This window comes from Podarcis filfolensis (genome assembly GCF_964270895.1).
Source record: "Podarcis filfolensis genome assembly, chromosome: 14".
Lineage (NCBI taxonomy): Eukaryota > Metazoa > Chordata > Lepidosauria > Squamata > Lacertidae > Podarcis > Podarcis filfolensis.
This window is the reverse complement of record NC_139616.1, coordinates 45649555-45673234: the sequence shown is the minus strand read 5'-3', so window position 1 is coordinate 45673234 and position 23680 is coordinate 45649555. Positions and strand designations below refer to the sequence as shown.

At 46.7% G+C, this 23680-nt stretch overlaps 1 protein-coding gene across 1 annotated transcript in view; it reads right to left on the bottom strand.

The window, feature by feature from the left end:
* Window positions 1-23680, bottom strand: part of CACNA1H (calcium voltage-gated channel subunit alpha1 H) — a 365872-nt gene that overhangs the window by 27231 nt on the left and 314961 nt on the right. Inside the window, exons 21-25 of the mRNA XM_083585513.1 lie at window positions 22965-23149; window positions 13806-13932; window positions 11286-11411; window positions 10711-10800; window positions 8966-9158 (exon numbers count right to left, since the gene is read on the bottom strand). Of these exons, the coding sequence (XP_083441639.1) occupies window positions 8966-9158; window positions 10711-10800; window positions 11286-11411; window positions 13806-13932; window positions 22965-23149 (721 nt within the window). The remainder of the gene's footprint in view (window positions 1-8965; window positions 9159-10710; window positions 10801-11285; window positions 11412-13805; window positions 13933-22964; window positions 23150-23680) is intronic.

Sequence of the window (23680 nt, the reverse complement as noted above, 5' to 3'; positions counted from 1 at the left end):
TATTTGCGAGAGTCTCATAAATCTGCTCAAAGCAGACAGGCGGACTGTGTGCTGCTAGCATGGCTAATCCTACTGGCCTCCGTGTCAAAAGCAAGGCTTTGGATGTTTATGTAAAAACACGAATGCAGTTGTCCATGGGGGAGGACCACATGGCTGAAATAGCTTTTCTTGTGCATCATGCAAAGACCAAAACAAAGACAGGTGACAACGACTGAACTCTATTAATGCACCAGTTTCCAAAAGCCCGATAAAGGAAGAATCATCACTGTGAGTACTGCCCAAATATGGACAATCTTGAAGCCGAGTCCTGTGAGCTCTATACCTGAATTATAGTGATGGCTCTCAAACTTTCTCATTTTGGAGACACTTTTGCTGAACTTCTGGCAATGGAATCCTGGGTATGGCAAGGATTCTGGGTAGTTCTAACACAGGAAATGCAGGCTCAGGGGCCAAAAGGAGCTCTTGGGGGGCCACTAGGTGGCGCATCGGAAGATGGCTGACAATAACATCTCTCCGACCCACACGAGGTAATTTGGAGGCTACGATGGGGGTAATTAGCCTCCTTAACCCCCCCAGGATTGTGGGGGGGGACAGCCCTTGCCTGCTGTGCCCTATACCACCCCCAAATTTGTGGGGGTGGGGGCACTAGGCACAAAGCCCTCCTGTGGGATTCCGGCACTCCTGGACGCCGTCCCTGATTCGCGCCGCTAGTTGCAAGCATCTTCAAAAGAAACAATTTGGACGAGATAAATTGCACATGCTTCAAGGAAAAAGGGGAGTAAAGACTGCTGACAGAAGAGATCTCTGATAACAAGACAAGAATAAAATATGAGAAGATACGTCAAGATACGGTATGACTGAGGGGGGGGGGAAACCTGCCTTCCTTTTTCTTATGTGATTTAACAAGAATCCCCTCCCCTAATGAGTCAGAAACTAAGGACTTAAGCTGTGGATTTAAGGCTGTGTGGAGATAAACCTTCGAACCAAAGCAATGTTTCAAGATGAAGCTGGAAAGCTAAGAGTTTTGGAATGATGCAGTTAAAAATGCCGTCGCCATTTTGGGAGGCATTGTTGGAGCTCTTGGGTCTGGGAGGAGAAAGAGAGAAATAGAGTTGTTTACATATCGTGGATCAACTTCTTGGTGGGACTTAAGAGCGACAAATGCCAAATTTATGATGGAAAGAGCGATGTTATCTACGAAGGAGATATATGGAAACCATCTGGACTTAGTGGAGGAACGGGAAATCCACACAGGATTATTATTTTGCTTATCGGCTTAAGGAGACTAACAGAAGAGATCGTAAAGGAAAAATAGAAATTATATGAACAAGATATGATGTGGAAACACCAAGATAAGACTGGATAGAATTATGAATTTTGTTTGGACTGATTGGGACTGATTTGGACATTAACGCAGTAATAAGAAGATGATCTGAATCCCCCTTTGGATCTTGAAGTATGGGTTCCCCCAACAAAATTTAAAAATTTGGCTTTGTAATTTGGAATTTATGTGATGTGATTTAATTTGATGTGATTGGCCAGTTAATAAAAATTATTAAAAAACAAAAACAAAACAAAAGCCCGATAAAGGAAGAATCATCACTGTGAGTACTGCCCAAATATGGACCATCTTGAAGCCGAGTCCTGTGAGCTCTATACCTGAATTATAGTGATGGCTCTCAAACTTTCTCATTTTGGAGACCCTTTTGCTGAACTTCTGGCAATGGAATCCTGGGTATGGCAAGGATTCTGGGTAGCTCTAACACAGGAAATGCAGGCTCAGGGGCCAAAAGGAGCTCTTGAAGCCATAGCTCAGAAGATGATGGGCTGGCCACCTCTGTTGAACCAGCTGCACTGGAGGAAGAGGTGTTGGAAACCAACCCAGCCCCGCAAACCATGGCTCGGCTTGAGCTAGACAAATGAGGGGGATTTGAATTGAGATTCCTAGAGTCTGCACTCTTGGAGCCTACATCTCCAGCCCCCACATCCCTAGGAACTGTCATCCTTCACGAATCTGGAAAAAATTACCTGAAAGGAGAAGGAGAAGGTGCAAGAACCCAAGCCAGAAGCTTTCCTCCTTTAAAGGAGTCTGTTCCTCAAGGAAGGTGTGGAGCATGGGAAGGGTGATCTGACTTTGGAGGAATAAAAGGTTTCAATCCAGTCCTAGGTTTCACTGGAGCACAATGCTTATATGGAGCTCTCCATGGTGCTGAAACCACTGGGCTGCTTTGTACCCTGTAGGCTTCTTGCCAAGGTATAATAATAATAATTATTATTTATTATTTGTAACCCGCCCATCTGGCTGGGTTTCCCCAGCTACTCTGGGCGGCTTCCATAGAAACCAAAAATACACTAAAATATCACAGATTAAAAACTTCCCTGAACAGGGCTGCCTTAAGATGTCTTCTGAATGTCAGGTAGTTATTTATCGCTTTGACATCTGACGGGAGGGCGTTCCACAGGGCGGGCGCCACTACCGAGAAGGCCCTCTGCCTGGTTCCCTGTAACTTGGCTTCTCACAGTGAGGGAACCGCCAGAAGGCCTTCGGCGCTGGACCTCAGCGTCCGGGCAGAACAATGTGGGTGGAGACGCTCCTTCAGGTATACTGGGCCGAGGCCGTTTAGGGCTTTAAAGGTCAACACCAGCACTTTGAATTGTGCTCAGAAACGTACTGGGAGCCAATGCATGTCCTGCTACAATCTTGCTTCTGGCCATCATCTGCTGCCTTGGATATTGACCCTTGCTTGTTTGGCACAATGTACTTGCTTCTGGCCCAACTAGATTGACAGCCCAATTGCAAACCCTGACCAGTGGAGCCTGGTCCTTGCAGAGGCCTGACACCAGGCCTATCGGAGTCCTTACTGTTGTCCTTTATGAACTGAGATGGGTCCCTAAAACACATTCTAAGGCTGCACCCCACAAGTGAAATGTTGGTTGTGGTGGTCAGGCTAGTTGCCCAACATGATTTGCCACACAGAGGCACTCCTGATGCGTTCCTGATAAGGTATCCTAGTTACTGGCTCAGAAGAGCAGTGGGTGGGGAACCTGTGTCCACCCAGAAATTGCTGGACCCCATCTCCCATCAGTCTCACCCAACAGTCCTGGGAGATAGGAGTTGCAGTCTTGGAGGGCGACAGGTTCCCCCCTCTTGCTGGAGACTTATGAAGCAAAGTCACAATTGATATGGCACAGTGTGCAGGTATGGTGCAGTAATTCAACAAGGGGGCTAGGAACCTCAGGTTGACATCTCAGGTGGGTTTGAGAAGACAGAGTGAAAGGAAGCGCTTGGAATATTTTCAGTGCACGGGTGAAAGAAAAGAGGAGTCCTTTCAACTTGGAGACACGTACATAGTAGCACCCTGACAACACTGGAAGTGACATGCAACAAGGCGCTCATGCTCTGTCCAGCAACGCATGCAACGTCCCTTAGAAGAGATGCCAATTCATGCACGGTGCAAAGGTGAGGACGCACAGGGGTGTGCCACAGCGGCGGCAGCAGTGGCCAGGGAATGGTGGGCTTGACTTCATTCTTTGGTATTGTGATGCGGGACCAAGGCATAGCCCCACAGAAGCCAAAGCACACACTGCTGCACGAACATATGTGAGACAAGTCTGGACTATGCATGTTTCCTTGATGTGCTCCTGCTTCCCTTGGGGCCATGAAGCTCCAGGACAGGTCTCACCAACAGCTCAATTGTGTGAGATTCTGCACACACCAGAGGCCCAGGAGTGTTGGGGGTGGGGGAGAAGAAGTCCTCTAGGGCAGTGATGGCCAAACTTGGCCCTCCAGCTGTTTTGGGACTACAACTCCCACCACCCCTAGCTAACAGGACCAGTGGTCAGGGATGATGGGAACTGTAGTCCCAAAACAGCTGGAGGGCTGAGTTTGGCCATCACTGCTCTAGGAAAAGGAAACTCTGGGGCATTCATTTCATAACTTAGAATAAACAGACAAGAGACCATCCCATGCCTTACCAGCGAGAGATTTAATCTGGGCACACAGATAAATTCCCCACCTCCCTGCTTAATACATTAGAGACCGAGAACTTTCTCTCTCTGTGTGGTTAATTTTTAGATTTCTCCAGGGGACGCATTCATTCCAATAGTCCCTCGGAAGCTCCTCCTGAAGGTTTGAATTGGTTTGTTGCGTACTCTGTGTCGGGGAGGGATAACACTTGCCAGTCTGGCATGCCAAGGACAAAAGTGGGTTGGAACAACACAACGGGCCCCTCAACTCCAAATGCCTACCTTTGACCTAGCTAGCTAGGCAAAGGTGTGGTTAACTGGTTTGGGGGATGGCGACAGACAGATGGCGGGTCAAGGTGAGCAAGTGGGAAATTTGCTAGCTATGTAGCGTTCTACTGATGTTGAACCGCACTCCTTCCCTCTGTCCATGGCTTCTCAATCATCATGACGCTCCTCTGCCCTTGAGACCTGTTCTGAAAACTTCTGAGAAGGAAGCGGCCATGGGTGAACCTTCTTCCCACTTTGACTGGTGTTGTTGATTCAGCCATAGCATCTTTCCCCATCCAGTTAAAAGCGCCAAGTGATACACGACTAGGCCAAGCCTGGCTCAGTTCTGCTGCAACTCACAGATATGACCACTGGCCACGGACACACACTCACAGATCCACCACAAGCCACAGAGAAGGAGTCGCGCGTCAGATCTTTCTGAGTCTGCCATCTTTTTTTGCTAAGAAGTCACCTACAGAAAACCAAAGCAAGAGACCCAAACCCTTCAGGATAGAAATAATGGGAGGAATCGCCTCCACCATTATTTCAGTTCTTCGTTACGGTGGGAGGGGGAGGATATGCTTAGATCAGGGGTGGGACCAAACACTACATATCCTTACCTGGCTCTTGGGACTCGCACCTCACTACCTCATCTACACCATGCCCTCCTTGAATCTTATGCTCAAGGGGAATGTTTCTTGCTTGCTTAAGAGGGGGATAAAAGTGTGTGCAGGAACCTCTGAGTGGCTAGAATGTGACCTGCGATGCTAAGGTAAGTGTTGTGTCCATTGCCGCACTAGCCTGCGACCCCCAGAATGTTGCCTACAACTACCGTATTGCCCCGAATATAAGCCACACCTTTATTTTCCAAATTCCGACTGTGAAAAGTCAAAGTGAGACTTATATTCACAACCAGCTTCCTGGCACTACTGCCCTGAATGAGGGATGGGAGGGGGGCGGCCGGCACCAGCTTCAGGAGGTAGTGCCGGGAGGCGGGCACACAGTGCACTCAAAACTGAGCACCAGCTGCCCCCTGTTCAGGGTGGTGGAGCTGGGAGGTGGGTGCACAGCACGCTCAGAACCAAGTGCCGGCACCGGCTGCCCCCTCCCTGGCCCGGGGCGGTAGTGCTAGGAGGTGGGCCGCACCCACAAATAAGCCTTCAAATTTAAAGATGCGGCTTATTTGCGGGTGCGTCTTATATTCGGGTCAATACGGTAAATGTGGCCCTCAGCTGAAAAATGCCAGTTGTGTGGTCTCTGCTGAGGATCTTCCCCCAGTTCCTACTGCTAGGCAGACTATTTCAACCAGAGAAGCCAGGGATTCATAAGAGGCTGTGGCGTGTAACACACCAGGATGTTGCTTTGAGAAACATCCTGAGAAAACAGGTTGTTGTGACCTGTGAGATGAGCCCCCTGCTGCAGAGATCTTTGTGGAATTCCTTCCAGGCAATCATTCTTATTTAAATGTTGCTGCTGTGCTTTAAACTTACATCACACTGCCTTGTTTATACTGCTCCTTCTGTTCTCATTGCCTTGGCTGTTTCAACATTGCCCTCCCTTGATTTTTTTTTTTTATGGAGTCGTTTCAATCATGCTATTAATCTGCTGGTGCTCTTAACTTTTTCCATTATGTGCCAATAAGCCATTTAAGTGACTTTGGTTGCAGTTGTGGGTCCATGGAGCCGATCGCAGGCTCTTCTTTTATACCCCAGTGGATTAGGTAAAGGGTAAAGGGACCCCTGACCATTAGGTCCAGTCGTGGCCGACTCTGGGGTTGTGGCGCTCATCTCGCTTTATTGGCCGAGGGAGCCAGCGTACAGCTTCCGGGTCATGTGGCCAGCATGACTAAGCCACTTCTGGCGAACCAGAGCAGCGCACGGAAACACCGTTTACCTTCCCGCCAGAGCGGTACCTATTTATCTACTTGCACTTTGACGTGCTTTTGAACTGCTAGGTTGGCAGGAGCAGGGACTGAGGAACAGGAGCTCACCCCGTCGCGGGGATTCGAACCGCCGACCTTCTGATCGGCAAGTCCTAGGCTCTGTGGTTTAACCCACAGCGCCACCCGCATCCCTTGCCCCCAGTGGATTACAAAGATGCAAATTCAAACCCAGATTAACAGTGCCGTTCCCTGACCCCAGTGTAAACAAGGAGTTCACCCCAGTATTCCCCAAACGAATCACCTTGAGCTTGATCTGATCACAGCTATTTATGACCACATGGCAGCTAAATAATATTTAGGGCAGGCATGTGGTTATGTAGGACAGAAAGAAAAAACACAAGGAAGAAACCAAAAGCAGGTGTTCCTGCCTTCACTGCCCCCCAGGGATGGACCATATTGAGCTTCAAGCATCTTGGGCGCTTAAGAAACTGGAATGGAGGGAGCAGGTGGAAGTTTGTGAGGTATTTCCAAGATTGAGGCAGGCAGGAAAGATGCCTGAGGAAGATTTGTGTCCTCAGGCTACCTACAGAAATCGTTGCAGGGAGCTCAGCGACAGAGAACAGAACCGGAATGGAAAAGTAAACCTTTTCTCTGCACTTTCGGGAGGGCAGATCTCAGAGCATCCCACACTTTGTGGTGCTCTTGCCCTTTCTGAACTCATCTCGCAGCTGCCTCCAGGCGCCCGTCTCCTGGGAGCGGAGGCAGAGCCGATTCTCATGGATTTACAAAGGAAATGTTTATGAAGCACTTAATATTGACTTTGCTGCTATTGGGGGGGAGAAAGCCTGGGAGACTGCGATGGAGAGAAGCATGTGAACTAGCACACCCTCCACATCTCAGAAAAAAATATGTTGAGCTCTCTCAGATCAGCAGCCGAAGTGGCGGTAAAAGCATCAAGGGCTGGTCTGCGCTAAACATTTACACTGGTTTTATATTTTCATAGATATCAGCATTCCTTCCAGCAGCGGTTGGAGGGCCGGTGTAGGAAAGATGGTGTTGTTTCTGTTTGCTTGGCTGGAAAATTGCAAAATTCAGTGAAGGGGAAGTCTAGGTGTTCAGCATCACCCTACCTGTGGCACCCTCCTGTATCAAGCTTCCTTTGACTCAATTTGCTATTAAAACAGAGAGAGAGAGAGAGAGAGAGAGAGGAGGGGGAAGAGGATTGTGGGAATATCTTTTGGCTTCTCCACCTACTCTGCCCAGAAGGCTGCCAGTCCAATCTAGAATCCCACCCACCCACCGGTGGGATAGCTGAATGTGCATCTCTTCTAAAGGGATTCCACCTTTGGGCTCTTTCTCCTCGACCCCCAAGCTGGGAGTCTTCCCCACTTCCCCGATCCCCACGCTCTGCCATTCCCACCCCCCACCCCATGCAGCGTCTGTGTGGCATGCGGGGACCATGCACCGAGACCCTCCAAAAAAAGGAAGAAAGAAAAGAAAGTCAGCTAGTGGATCTGTTTTCCTTATTTAAAAACGTACCATAGGAAATCCCATCGATGGGCCTTAAATAACGTTGGTGATGCTTTAAGTCCCAGGGTTAGGGGCAACAGGACACCATTGGGAATCAGAAATGAGGCAAGAGAGAGAGAGACGTGTGGCTGGGGAACCCACTGGAGATTTGGGTGGGTGCGTCCAATGTACAGGTGAAACTCGAAAAATTAGAATATCGTGGAAAAGTTCCTTTCTTTCACTAATTCAACTTCAAAGGTGAAACTAATATATGAGATCAACTCATGACATGCAAAGCGAGATATGTCAAGCCTTGATTTGTGATCATTGCGATGATCATGGCATGCAGCTGATGAAAACCCCAAATTAGCAATCTCAGAAAATGAGAATATTCAAGGAAATCAGCCAAACAAGGATTGCAAATCGAGCAAGATTGGACCTCTGAGAAGCAGAAGCATATCTCACTTTGCATGTCATGAGCCGATCTCATATATTAGTTTCACCTTTTAAGTTGAATTCCTGAAATAAAGGAACTTTTCCACGATATTCTAATTTTTCGAGTTTCACCTGTAGCATCCTTAACTGTGCCTGAAGGAACCTGCCAGTAACTTGACCTATAGTTGAGGTTCCTGTTTTCAGAATTCATACATAGCAAGGCAACTTGGACCTCCTCTGTGGATTTCGTTTATCAAAGATCCTCTTATCCCTGATCATCTAGCTCAGTATTGACTACCAGCGGCTCCCCAAGGTCTCAGCTAGGAGTCTTTCCCAGCCCAGTTTCTGAGGATTGAAATTGGGACCCTCTGTAGGCAAGGCACGTGCTTCACACTGAACTATGTCCTTTCCCTTAACAATAAAGTAAGATTCTAGACCTCATTGTTCTGAACGAAGGGGGTAGTTGGTAGGTAGCCTGCCATACACTACTGGATCATCTAGGTCAGTGAGGTCTACACCAGCTCCCCGCAACCTGCTGGCTACCCAGGCACTGCCGGACTACAATTCCCATCATCCTCGACCATTGGCCATGCTGGCTGGTGCTGGTGGGAGTTGTAGTCCCTGTTGCGGTCCTGGATATTTGGGTAAGCCGTGCCAAGTGTGCAATAGGAACCAATGGAAGGGGAACGGTGGAAAGGTCAACTCTGACTTAAAGCATCTCCAAAAAAATGGGATGGGAAGGGAAAAAGAGAGAGAGAGCGCGTCTTCTTCCGTCCCGTTGTCAAACCAAAGCAAACCAAAAAAGGAATCCGGGGGCAAAAGATATCTTGCTTTGGAAGCAGGCAAGGCTCAGAAAGATTGTGATTTGTACCGCTGTCTACCGACCAGACATGTATATCGCCTTACTCCTGCGCTTTTTCTCCAGCCTCCGGAGCCGCTTCTCCTCGCGCCGCCGGGCCTCTTCCGCTTCCTGGTGCTGCCGGCACTTGTGGAAGTTCTCCACCACCACCCCGACGAACATGTTGAGCACGAAGAAGCTGACGATGAGGAGGAAGGAGATGAAGTAGAGGAGCATCCAAGGGTTGTGGTTCTGGCTGGGCTGGCGGCGGAGGTAGGAAGGAAGCAGGGAGACAGAGAGAGACAGAGCAATGTGGGATGAGCATGAGAAGGTTCAATGGAGCCCACCATCAGGGAAGCGTATGGTATAAGGTAGTGTTTCTCCAACTGGCGCTGGACTACAGTGCCCATCATCCCTGACCATTGGTCCTGTTGGCCAGGGATGATGGGTGTTATAGTCCACCAATAGCTGGAGACTCAAGTTGGAGAAACATTAGCATAAGGCCACACCACACATTTATTGCCAATTGATTTTTTTTTGAGTTTCATTTTTAAATAACAAATTAACAACAGATTAATTTAAAACAAATTTACAAGTTGACTTCCCGTCCCACTTTCAATATGTTTCTTTTCTTTCCCTCCTTGATTGCTCCTTTCCCCTAATTTCTGTTCCACTACTTAAAATAATTTAACATTTTGTTGTTCATTTCCCACTCTTTCTCAGTTTCCATGGGCTGTGCATGTTTCAATTCCTGCTTAGACTTTTGTTGAGCTAAAACATTTCCCCAGTTATTCATGTCGAGTTACTCTTCCTTTATCTATCTACACCGTAATGTCAAATCATATTTCTTCCAATGCATCTTATTCATCTTGCCTTTATGATTTCACAGTGCTCTAATAAGCAATGGCAAATGTATCCTCTTCTTTTACCCTAGCATTCTATTCAGACTCCATTCTATTCAGAGAGAGGAGCTACCCAGCTTTGAGATAGTAACTAGGCAATCAGAAGGGAGGGAGCAGCTGGGCGATACATCAATCGAGTGTGTGTGTCTATCATGCTTGCAAAATGATACTGTAATAAAAAGACTATAAATCTACTGAATGCTTGTTAATTCTTATTGGTGAGCTACCAGAAGGGAGAGGGGAACTCCTGTACTTGACAGGACCTGAGTGGTCTTTCTGTCCACCTGTAAGTCCCAGCCTCTTGCTTTTATAGGATCTGATCGGGGCATCCAGGACCGCTTGACAAGGAAAGGGCAGGTTTAAAGTGCTCTTAAATACTGCATACGCCGCTAGGATTTTAATAGCAAAAAATTGGAAAAGTGACTTAATCCCCACAAAAATCGACGGGCAAGTGAAGGTGATGGAATACCTAGAACTTGCAAAATAGACTGGGAGAATAAGAGGAAACTCAAACCAGAAAGTCAGTAAAGACTGGATAATATTCCAAGAACATCTCAAAAAGTACTGTGATAATGCAAATCTCCTGACAGATTTAGACTGAACCTTGAATTACAAGGAAACTATAAAAGCAAAAATTTCTCTTGATAAGTAACGGAAAAAATAAGAAAGTGCGTACAGATTAATAAGGTGTAAAAAGTACAATGAGGTGAATCGGAAGCCAAAGTATGTGTAAATGTTAGATGATATGTGGTGTCTATGGTTTGTTTATGGTGTTTTCTGTTTTCTTTATGTTTTGTAAATTGTTTTGCAATAAAGAACTTTTTAAACAACAACAAAAACTTGAAAGGATGGATATGCAAAGGCCTTTAAATTTCTCCCCCAATAACAGTGTTACGATCTTTAGCTTCTACCTGCTGGTCGATGCCAACTGCGTCCAGTCCGTCATACATGATGTTCACCCAGCCGTCTTTGGAGGAGAGGACGAACAAGGACATTAGGGCCTGTGGAAGAAAGGGAGACAAACCCTCTGTTTATGTGGTGGTAGGCACCTATAGGCTAGTGCTAGTGACGTCCTCAATCACAGATCACCAGGGCAGGTTTTTTTGTTTTTTTTTAAAAAAGAAGTGTCCTGGAATTTTTTTATTCTCTCCCCTGCCACTGTGGCATAGGACAGTGTATATGCATAGCAATGCATATAAGGCACTTTAAATATATACAGGTTGGGGACCTTGAAGCATAAGGAGAAAGAATAAGACTCTCCTTAGTGGTGCAGCAATAAAACTGCTAGCACCTTTGCAAAGCTAAGCAGGGTCCGGTATGGTTTCAAATTGGATGGGGGACCACGTGTTGAGATTCCTGCATTGGTGTCCCTTCTAACTCTACATTTCTATGATGAGTATTGAGAGTCAACACTATGTTTGGCTAACAAGATGTGTACAGGCGGAAGGCAAAGCTCAGTTTGCATGGTCTCCTCTCTTCTCCTTACCTGCCCCAAGTTGTCGAAGTTGTACTTCCGCCGGACCCACCTGTAGTGGGCGTTTCTGCAGTCAGCCTTGGTGGAGATGTTTCGGATGTCCAACCCCTCACAATGGTAGAATTTGCCTTTAAACAGCTGGGTTGGGGAGGACAAATACGAACAAAAACCAGGGAGAGAGAGAGAACATGAGCCTTGTTTTATATTTTTATGAATTTGCAGGTTATATGCAGAGACTAGGGCCCTGCGGGACTTGACATCTTTCCGCAGGGCCTGCAAGACAGAGCTGTTCCGCCCGGCCTTTGGTCAGGGCGCAGCCTGACTCTCTCCTTTGGCAATCTTCACAGAACTTTAGCCTAATGGTTGCTGTAAAGGGAATTGGGGGTTGCTCGTGCGTAAGGGGGCTGCTGCTCTAGGCAACGTTGTCTGGCTAAACCTTTCCCTGGCTGGACAGCCCTTTCTCCGTGGCTGTGTCAGTCACTGGCAGAATCCGTCAGTGGGTGTTTCCTGAACTTCTTCCAACATAAAAGCTCCTTGACGCCAAGTCTCCGCCTAGCTTCCCTGCGTGGAAGTCTTCTGCGCAGAGTGGGCGTGGCCAGCGGAGGTCCTGGGCTCTCCCCGCTGGTCTCTGTGGAAGAGTCTTGGAGCCATCTCTCCGAAGTCCTTCCCTGCTCCCCTTTCTTCCTGGTGTCACGCCGATTTCCTTCCCCAAAGGAAGTGTTCTCTCTCTCCCTGCTGGTCCCTTCTCCTGCATCGTTGGGGAGCCTTACCTCCACTCTTGGCTCCGATGGCAGTTCCTGACAGTTGCCATCAATTTGATTTGAATTAATTTTTATAATGAAATGTTTTTGGAATGTTGTATTATTTTATTGTTGTTAGCCGCCCTGACCCCGGCTTCGGCTGGGGAGGGCGGGATATAAATAAAATTTATTATTATTATAAGTAAGAAAAATAACCGGGAGTCACGAAACCTGAATGGTGAGCAGTAGATTCGGTACAAAGAAAATCCTACACACAGGATGGAATTAATTTGGCTGAGTAAATGTACATTTCCTCAAGCCGGCATATTTACCAAGAGCAATGACTCCTTGTTCCTGAGAGATCAGAACAAGGCAGAGCCCCAAGAACAAGGTGTTTCACAGTAGAAAAAGAGGCCACAGCTCCCAATATAGAGAATATTGGTCAGTTTTGGTTTCTCTCAATTTCTGTCCCCTCCCCACCCCCATCTTAAGTTCAGGTTAGGGCAGGGGAAAGCTGACAGAGTTAATAGGGGCTGCAGAGAAGTGTTGGTGGACTTCACGTTTTCCCTCACATTGTGATTTTTGCATAGCACACACACACACACACACTCTCTCTCAGGCAAACAATTCAGGATATATTGCCAGGTCAAAAATTATGAAACTGTTATGATATGGACTTCAAACCAGTTTTGGACAATATATCCAAAAGCCTTAGTTCAGGTATATACTGTATTTTTTGCTCTATAGGACACCCCCGATCATAAGACGCACCTTGTTTTAGAGGGGGAGAACAAGAAGAAAAAAATCTCCCCCTCTCTGCTCAGCGCCCCTTCAGCGAAGCGGCAGGAGAAACGGAGCCCCTTCCATTTCTCCTCCTGCTTGGCTGAAGGGGCGCTGCGCAGCTCTCCCTCTCTGCTGAAGCCAGGAGAATCTTGCTCTCTCAGCTTCAGCAAAAGGAACCCGAAGCTTCCGGAGCACAGCGGGAGCTCCCTCTGTGCTCCGGAGGCACCATGAGGTTATCCCTGAAGCCTGGAGAGTGAGAGGGGTCGGTGCGCACCGACCCCTCTAGTTCTCCAGGCTTCAGTGAAAGCAACGCAAAGCCTCCGGAACGTGGAGGGAGCGCTCCCTCTGCGCTTTGGAGGCTTCGTGTTGCTATCACTGAAGCCAAGGAGCCTGCATTCGCTCCATAGGACGCACACACATTTCCCCTTAATTTTTGGAGGGGAAAAAGTGCGTCCGATAGAGCGAAAAATACGGTAAATATCTTAAAGAAAATTGTTTTCATTTCTCTCCATTTCTCATGTTTCCAGTCAAGTTCAGATCTCCACATTTTTGTGTTAGGTTTTCTTTTTTCTTTCTAAACAAACACCCTCACAACCCCTGCCCCAATTTTAGTGCATATTTTTCAGGAAAGTATACATTTTTTTGCATGCAATCTGCCTAATATACACCTTTTTTTTTAATTTGCAAACATTTCCCCCTAACATCATGCATTTTTGGACACTGTTTTCACCAGCACATGCATCTGCATGCAGATTTGCGCATGCTCTTGGGCTGAAGATCAGCGTTGCAAAATTCAGAGGTACGCTCGCTTCGAAGGACAGCCACACGTTGGTTCAACAGTTGTTTCAGGAAGAGAAAATGGATTAAGTTTGCATTTCAATCTGAGTTTCTCCCCCACCCCTTGCTCTAGATGTCTTAAGTTGCTGGGGCAAGCTGGCTGCTGGAGTGGAAGGGACCTGGAAAGTCTTTGCTGGGGTCTGCTGAGCCAACGAGAGAGGAAAATGATTACCTGCACGCCTAAGATGCCGAAGATGATGAAGAAGGCACAACAGATCAGCACAATGTTGCCGATAGGCCTGAGAGAGGATATCAGTGTCTCCACGACAAGCTTCAGTCCCGGCGCCCTGCTGATGACTCTGGCAAGAAGATTATCAACGTCAAATTTAGACTATCTATATCTATCTATCTGTATAGATATAGATATAGATATAGATATAGATATAGATATAGATATAGATATAGATATAGATATAGATATAGATATAGATGATATAGATATAGATATAGATATAGATATAGATATAGATATAGATATAGATATAGATATAGGTATAGGTATAGATATAGATATAGATATAGATATAGATATAGATATAGATATAGATATAGTTTTTTAACACATCATTTCCAGCATTCATATAACATAACTTCTTATCTTATAAAATATTTTTGACTTTCGTCTTTATTTTTGACTTTTCCGTCTTTATCACTTATTCTGCATTTCTTAATTTCTCTATTACTCTTAATTATCATCAACTAATAACTCTCCCCATAGTCTTTCTTATAATATTTCAAATAGTCCTCCTTACAAAACTTCTTGCAGTCCTACTAGCGTAATCTGTTCATTACTATTACTTTTCAAATAGTTCATATATTCACTCCAGTCTTCTAAGAATCTCTGGTCCCGCAGGTTTTGAATCCTTCCTGTTAATTTATCTAATTCTGCACAGTCCATCAATTTCATCTTCCATTCTTCTTTCGTCGGTAGTTCTTCTTGCTTCCGTTTTTGTGCCAATAATATTCTTGCTGCCGTCATTGCATATAAAAACAACTTACTGTCTTGTCTATTAATATCATCTCCTACAATGCCACAAATTTAGACAAATTCATGGAGGTTAAAATATACTAATGACTATGGGACCTGAAGGACATTTTCTTTCTCCACCGTCTGAGACATCCAGTGAAGCTGAATGTCAGGACGGACAAAAGAAAGGACTTCTTCAATGCAGGACGCAGTTAGACTGTGGAACTCACTGCCACAAGAGGTGGGGTTGCCACCAACCTAGACGGCTTTAAAAGTGGGTTAGACAAATTAATGGGAGAATTAATGGCTACTAGTCATGATGGTTATGTTCAGAGGCACTGATGCTTCTGAAGACCAGTTGCTGAAAACTGCAGGAGGCGAGAATTGCTCTTGTGCTCGGATCCTGCTCACAAATTTCCCTTTGGGGCATCTGGCTGGCCACTGTGAGAACAAGTTGCTGGACTAAATAGGCCGCTGGCCTCATCCAGTAGGTTTTTCATACGCTCGTATTTTATTACTAGGGTCTGCTGCCCCTTGTTTGCGTTGCTTGCCAACCCTGTCTATGTCCCTCCACCCATGCTTTATTCAAACCTCTGCTGTTGTTCAAAACCAGGCACCCCCAAACTCGGCCCTCCAGATGTTTTGGGACTACAGTTCCCATCATCCCTGACCACTGGTCCTGTTAGCTAGGGATGATGGGAGTTGTAGTCCCAAAACATCTGGAGGGCCGAGTTTGGGGGTGCCTGTTCAAAACCACCGTTTGAAAACCTGCCTTCTCTTTTGCTTCCTTCCCCTGTTGTGACTTCATGGAAATCCAGGATTGTGATGAGGCACTACAAATCTTCTAAGGGGAGCTGCGTGACGACAACCTTACATTTTATGTATATAGGAAGAAATAGTATTTTATGATTTGTAGCATCTGGTGTTTTTTGTTTGTTTGTTAGGTTCTCCCTGCCCCTCTTTTACTTAAATACTGTGGTTCAGTTTCCGGAGAAGAATTCAGATTGATGCCAAACAGCTGAACCCAAGACAGACAGATGCCAATCAACTTTAACTCACCACCTGACTCTCTATTTTTCCTGCCGGCGCAAAGTTTAGCCTAGCTAGCCTTTTTGAATCTGATCTTTTGAAATATAAAAAAAGGTTCCTTCTCTCCCCAAACATGCACCTACTGAAATTAAGACCTTTATGCCTTTCCCCGATAAACCAGGTGAATTGAAGGCAATTTTCCATTCTTTTTCAATTTTCCATTCCTTTTCACCACCTTCACCTTAAATCTGCATTTAAAGCACTACAATACCACTTTCAACAGTCATGGCTTCTCCCACAGGATCCTGGGAAGCATAGTTTTTTAAAAAGGTCCTGCGAGTTGTTAGGAGATGCCAGTATTCTGCTCTCTGAGCTACAATTCCCAGAGTGCTTTAGCAACCAATCCCTTTTCCTTTTTTTTTTTTAAAGATATTTATTGGAGTTTTACAAAAACATAAATTTGAAAGATCATATAAAAAGAAAGAAATACAATAAAAGAAACATAGAAAATACATAAAATAAGAAAAAGAAGAATAAAAACAAATCCATTTTTGTAACCCTAACTCATTATCTTATTTCCTTGGCCTCCTCACACCTCCCCTTTTTGTATCCCCATTTAAATAATCAAATCAGCAAATCCTTACCCTCTTTCGTTTATCTTAACTCTATATCTTAACATATTATAACTCTATATTTTCATCCATTTTCAGTTCAATTTTGCATACTCTTGTTAACTTTGTTGCTGCCACTTATTTTCAATCCAACATCATTTTAACATTCGTTAATTTTACAGTGTTTCTGCAGATAGTCTTTAAATTTCTTCCAGTCTTCTTCCACCAACTCTTCTCCCAGGTCTCGGATTCTGCCAGTCATTTCCGGCAACCGATCCCTTTTCCCAGGTAACTGTAGTTCTGTAAGGGGGAGGGGGGTCTCCTAGCAACCCTCAGCACCCTTAACAAACTACAGCTCCCAGGATTCAGTACTGCAATACCTCAAGGACCGCCTCTTTCCATATGAACCTACCCGGACCCTGAGATCATCTTCTGAGGCCCTCCTTCGTGTGCCTCCTCCTCGAGAGGTCCGGAGGGTGGCAACACGAGAACGGGGCCTTCTCTGCAGTGGCTCCCCATCTGTGGAATGCTCTCCCCAGGGAAGTTCTCCTGGCACCTTCATCATACACCTTTAGGCGCCAGGCAAAAACCTTCCTTTTTAACCAGGCCTTTGGTTCATCTGTTTGGCATCCTATACCAGGCTTCCACAAACCTGGCCCTCCAGATGTTTTGAGACTACAATTCCCATCATCCCTGACCACTGGTCCTGCTAGCTAGGGATCATGGTAGTTGTAGGCCAAAAACATCTGGAGGGCCGAAGTTGAGGAAGCCTGTCCTATACCCTTTTAAAATGTGGCTCTTGTCTTGGCAGGGGCGGGGTGTTGTTACTGGATTATTGCTTTTATTTTGATTTTATACACTGTGATCTTTTTGGTGAACTGCCCTGAGACCTTCTGGTATAGGGCAGTATATAAATTCAGTAAATGAAACGATTCTTTAGCAGAAGCCATAACCATAGCATGGCACTGCTTCAAAAGTATAGTGTCACCAGGATAAGGAAAAGAACAGTCCTGTCTTGATGTGTTGGTGCTGACCTTTAAACCCTAAACAGCCTCAGTCCAGTATACCTGAAGGAGCGTCTCCACCCACATCCTTCAGCCTGGACACTGAGGTCCAGCGCCGAGGGCCTTCTGGCAGTTCCCTCACTGTGAGAAGCTAAGTTACAGGGAACCAGGCAGAGGGCCTTCTCGGTAGTGGTGCCCGCCCTGTGGAACGCCCTTCCAGCAGATGTCAAAGAGAGAAACAACTATCAGACTTTTAGAAGACATCTGAAGGCAGCCCTGTTTAGGGAAGCTTTTAATGTTTAATAGGTTATTGTATTTTAATATTCAGCTGAAGCCGCCCAGAGTGGCTGGGGAAACCCAGCCAGATGGGTGGGGTATAAATAAATTATTATTATTATTATTATTATTATTATTATTATTATTATTATTATCCCAATAGTGATGTATGGAAGTGAGAGCTGGACCATAAAGAAGGCTGATTGCCGAAGAATTGATGCTTTTGAATTATGGTGCTGGAGGAGACTCTTGAGAGTCCCATGGACTGCAAGAAGATCAAACCTCTCCATTCTGAAGGAAATCAGCCCTGAGTGATCACTGGAAGGACAGATCGTGAAGCTGAGGCTCCAATACTTTGGCCACCTCATGAGAAGAGAAGACCCTGGGAAAAGACCCTGATGTTGGGAAAGATGGAGGGCACAAGGAGAAGGGGATGACAGAGGACGAGATGGTTGGATAGTGTTCTCGAAGCTACCAGCATGAGTTTGAGCAAGCTGCGGGAGGCAGTAGAAGACAGGAGTGCCTGGCGTGCTCTTGTGCATGGGGTCACGAAGAGTCGGACACCACTAAACGACTCAACAACAACAACATTATTATTATTGATGTGGAACCACAGACCCAAGCAGAGAGCAGACAAGAATTCCCCAAGCAAGTGATCTTTCTCTGTCCCCAGGCTTATGGCTCAATAGTTAGAAACACACATTTCCTTTTGCTCCACTTCAGACACTGGAAGTGTCATCTGACTGCAGCTCTTGCCAAGATGCTAAATTGCTGCTCGGTGGGATCGAGAGGGAAGCGTCAGCTCAGAGTTCCCGAAGCGTCCCCCGCTGTGGTTCAAATGCAAATCCTGCTCAGAGCCAATGTGACTCCTCACCTGTTATCTCTGTCCCCCCCCTTCGCCCCCACTGCTCCATGGCTGACACGCCACATGCTGGGGTCATGTCCGCCTCTCCCGGAACAACTGTGAGGTTCTGCAATTTGACATGTCATTTAGATGACGGGGCTGCTGGCCCGATATGCGCGGCTCTGAGAAAAACGCAAGCAAGGAGAAGGCGTTTAGCGTGCGAGGCTAAACAGTGCTCCAAACATGTCCAACCTTTCTGCTTGCATGGGAAGGTTAATTGTATGGGTGGTGGGGTGGGTGGCGGGGAACCTGATTCCGGTTTCTCTGCAGGAACATGAGTGCATCGAGCCACAAAGAAGAGCATTTGCTCAGGTCTCTGGGGTGGGCAGGATTGCATTTGCACAGTTAAATCTAGCGTGCTGGCTGCGCTCCTTCCTTGAGAATCTAACCTCAAGGTTAGATTACTGCCATGGGTTATACATAGGGCTGCCTCTGAAGATGGTTTGGAAACTTCAGCTGGTGTAGAATTCAGCGGCCTGGTTGCTCACCGAAGCAAGACAGTTTGAGAATTTTACACCGATCCTGCACTGGCTACCGATTAGTTACCGGGCCCAATTCAAAGTGTTGTTTTTGACCTATAAAGCCTTAAATGGCTCAGGACTGCAATACCTCAAGACTGCCTCTTTCCATATGAACTTACCCGGACCCTGAAGAAGAAGAAGAAGAAGAAGAAGAGGAGGAGGAGGAGGAGGAGGAGGAGGAGGAGTTTGGATCTGATATCCCGCTTTATCACTACCCGAAGGAGTTTCAAAGCGGCTAACATTCTCCTTTCCCTTCCTCCCCCACAACAAACACTCTGTGAGGTGAGTGAGGCTGAGAGACTTCAAAGAAGTGTGACTAGCCCAAGGTCACCCAGCAGCTGTATGTGGAGGAGTGGGGACACGAACCCGGTTCACCAGATTATGAATCCACCACTCTTAACCACTACACCACACTGGCTCATCTTCTGAGATCATCTTCTGAGGCCCTCCTTTGTGTGCCTACTCCTCGAGAGGTCCGGAAGGTAGCGACACCAGAATGGGGCCTTCTCTGCAGTGGCTCCCCTACTGTGGAATGCTCTCCCCAGGGAAGTTTGTCTGGCGCCTTCATTATACACTTTAGGCACCAGGCAAAAACCTTCCTTTTTAACCAGGCCTTTGGTTCATCTGTTTGACATCCTATACCAGGCTTCCACAATCTCGCCCCCCCCAGATGTTTTGAGACTACAATTCCCACATCCAGATGTTTTGAGACTACAATTCCCATCATCCCTGACCACTGGTCCTGCTAGCCAGGGATCATGGGAGTTGTAGACCGAACACATCTGGAGGGCCAAAGTTGAGGAAGCCTGTCCTATACCTATTGCAATTATTGGTACGGTTTTAATATATTTTATATATAATTTTAATTCTATCAATATTCAACTGTTTTTTTTAAATGGTTGTTTTTTTCTATGTTTTCAGTGGTTCTTGTTTTTAATCCTAAGCTGTCCCATCAGGGGAGACGACAGGGTATAAAAAATATACTCAAATATAAATCCATTGTTCTTCTAAGTAAGAATGTAAGAAGAGCTTGCGGGATCAGGCCAATGGCCAATTTAGTCCAGCATCCTGTTCCCACAGGGACCAACCAGATTCCCAAGGGAAACCTGAATGCAGGATTCGAACACAAGACCTATCTCCCCTCCTGCGGTTTTTAGCAACTGTTACTCAGAAGCATTGCTGCCTCCATGTTTAGAGGCAGTGCTGAGCCATTGAGGCTAGTAGCCATTGATACCCCTCTTCATGAATTTGTCTAAGTCTCTTTCGAAGTCTGTGTCCGTTGCTGCCCTCCTGAGGGGGCCAGTTCCACAGATTAACAATGCGCTGCATGGAGAAGTCTCAACTTCAATCTGTCCCGAATCTTTTAGTGTCCAAGAGTTCTAGTGTTTTGCGAGAGGGATGAAAGCTTATCTCTATCCACTTTCTCCAGTAGTGATGTATGGAAGTGAGAGCTGGACCATAAAGAAGGCTGATCGCCGAAGAATGGATGCTTTTGAATTATGGTGCTGGAGGAGACTCTTGAGAGTCCCATGGACTGCAAGAAGATCAAACCTCTCCATTCTGAAGGAAATCAGCCCTGAGTGCTCACTGGAAGGACAGATCCTGAAGCTGAGGCTCCAGTACTTTGGCCACCTCATGAGAAGAGAAGACTCCCTGGAAAAGACCCTGATGTTGGGAAAGATGGAGGGCACAAGGAGAAGGGGACGACAAAGGACGAGATGGTGGGACAGTGTTCTCGAAGCTACAAACATGAGTCTGACCAAACTGCGGGAGGCAGTGGAAGACAGGAGTGCCTGGCGTGTTCTGGTCCATGGGGTCACAAAGAGTCGGACACGACTAAACAACTAAACAACAACATCCACTTTCTCCATGCCATCCATAAATTGATAAATTTCTACCTCAACTCGCTTTTTCTCTAAGCTAGAAAGTCCCAAACGCTGCAGTTTTTACTAACAGGGGAGTCTCTATATTCCCTCAATCGCGGTGGTTGCCCTTTGGAGAACCTTTTCTGCTTTAGAAGATAAACAAGGAAGCAAGCAAGCTTCTTCTTCACAAAAGGAGCTCCAGAGCTGAGGCCAGCCTGGCTGCTCTTTCCTCCCCAAAAGCACAGAGGAAAGCTGCTAGTTGAACCAAAAGCATAAATCAACCTGCGTGACAAGTCTAGTGAAATAAACGGTGCTTTTCCTTGACAGCTGTGCCGATGCTTTGCTCAAGACAGTTTGGAAATGATGGATGACCCAGAATGTGCCAACCTGGCTTTTGGGAACGTGCCTTATACTGAGCTGATATTGTCTACACTGACTGGCAGCAGCTGTCCAGGGATTCAGGCAGAGGACAATCCCCTGCCTTACCTGGAGTCTGGGATGGAGCCCAGGACTGAGAAAGCAGATCTTACACACCGTGGAGCTACTGCTCTTCCTCAAAGATGCAGGAAGATGCCTTAAAGCAAGTCAGACCTGGGGGTCCACTGAGTCCGGTTTGTCTGCTCTCCAGAGTTTCAGGCGGGGCAGATGCCCAGCCCAAACCTAGAAATCCTGAACCTGGGACCACCTGGATGGAAAGCGGATGCTCTGACCATCAGGTCTGGACCCAAACAATGCCTTGATGGGCTTCCGGTCCTCCAAAAGAGGAGTAGTCTATCTGGTGCTGTTGGACACAAACTCCCATCATCCCTGACCTCTGGCCATGCTGGCAGGGCTGGCCAGGAGCCACAGTTTAATACAGGGGTCAGCAAGGCTTATCGGCCATGGGCTGGATCACTCCCATGGAGATTGTCCGTGGGCCGGACCGGCGCAGCACGATGCAGGAAATTGTGTCTGCGCATGTCCGTGGCACCGGAAATCGTTTCTGTGCATGCCCAGACGCTGAAAATCGCACCTGTGCAGAAGCGATTTCCAGTATCTGCGGGTGTGCAGATGCAATTTCCGGCACCGCTCAGTGAGTCCCTGTGCCGCGCCGGTTTAGCGCAGCGCAAGGGGGACTCGCCAAGCAGGTGGCTCAGTTCGGGGATAGCTCGTGGCCCGGTAAAACGGTCTTTGTGGGCTGGATCCGGCCCATGGGCCGCACGTTGCTGACCCCTGGTCTAAGAGCGCCATGTTGGCTCCCCTTGTGTCTAAAGATTGGAAACACACACACACACACACACACACACACACACATTACCGTGAAAACTTTAAAACTTTTTTGAGTTTCTGCCCTGTTTTTTTGAGTTTGTTTGAAACTTTAAAACCACAATTTCTTATCACTACTGCTGGATTCTTTTAAATAGGGCTATGTTTAAAACTTGTCATTGAGGTTTTCATACCTTTTTTGCAAACTCGAGGAAGCATTTTCAGCCATGTCCTTGAACTTGTGTGATATCACTTAAAATCTTATAATTTCTTTATTTCCTTCTGAGGAAACTGATTAGTTCAGTGAAACAGGTTTTGTAGCCGGCATCTTGTAAAGTCTTTGTTTAATTCTAGTTTATTTTTTGATTAGATTATTGTTATTCTATAGACGATTACTTCTCGTTTCGGGGATTTTCACGGTAATTTTTGTGTGTGTGTGTGTGTAATTTCTTGGTTCCGTGACTGTCTTTTTTTCAAAGACTGGAAACATGGCTTAGAAACCCCCCCCAAACCACACTAGGTGTAATGCACATGTCCCAAGATTGGTCTCCCCATTTTCTTCTTATTGAAAGGCACTCTTGGCAAGGGGCTGCAAACTCCATTCGCAAGCCTCCATGTACAGAGGCAGTCTACCACACACACAAAAAGTTGCTAGATATCATGTCTCGAGAGCAGGCTTCCTGGATGTTCATTTAGATGGGCTTCTGGACTATCCAGGATAACTCTTCTTGTTTTCTTAAATTTGCTCGCAATTCTGGGAGAGGAAGTGTCTAATCTTTTCTCCCTGGGGCAATGCTTGAGATTGAAACAAACGGTCCCTTTGACACACTGATTTCCCCCTTCTCCCCATCATGAGTGGGAAATCAGGTAGCCCTAACAGGAGCTTCTGCAGAGGGGAAAGGAAAATACCGTAAGGGTCTTAAAGTACGCAGCAGCCGAAGTACGCGAAGGACCCCCAGGATCTTAGCCCCGCCTGCCGACGCCATGGAAACGATGATGTCGATGATAGACACGAAGACGAGGATTCCGTCCAGGACGTTCCAGCTGCTCTGGAGATAGGTGTTTTCCCCGGAGAAAAAGCCAAGGGCCACGACCTGAAGGCAGAGAAGATGGTGAGGCTTAAGAAGCCGAAACAATAGCTTGGCTGATTCTCCCATCGTACAGAATCTTGGTACATCGGAAGCTTTCTGATAGGGACTCCTTTCGGGCAAATGGGGCACTGCCATAACATACTCAGTCTAACCTCAACCTGACCTTGCATGCCTACCTTCTTCCTCACAACCCATCCAGGTAACAGGAGCAGGCTGGCAGTAAATCACACTGTGCACATTGGAGAAAGCTCTTCATTAGCAAGAACGGGATCTGCACAGACCTGGAGGAGTGTCAGGTCTAATGAGCACAGCAGCTCATCCCTGGTAGGTCTTGACCCATGGATCTGTTGCTGAGACTGAAAGTCCCTGCTTCCCCACCGCCATCTAAGTTCCTTCCTCTGCAGGGTTTCCCTCCAAGCAATCAGAGACTGCGCCTGTGTGAAGCCAACCCTCTCCTCTGCCCTTTTCATGCCTCTTCTGGTTCTGCGAGACAAGCGGGGAGGGGAGATTGTTGCAGCAGGAGGGGGAGACACT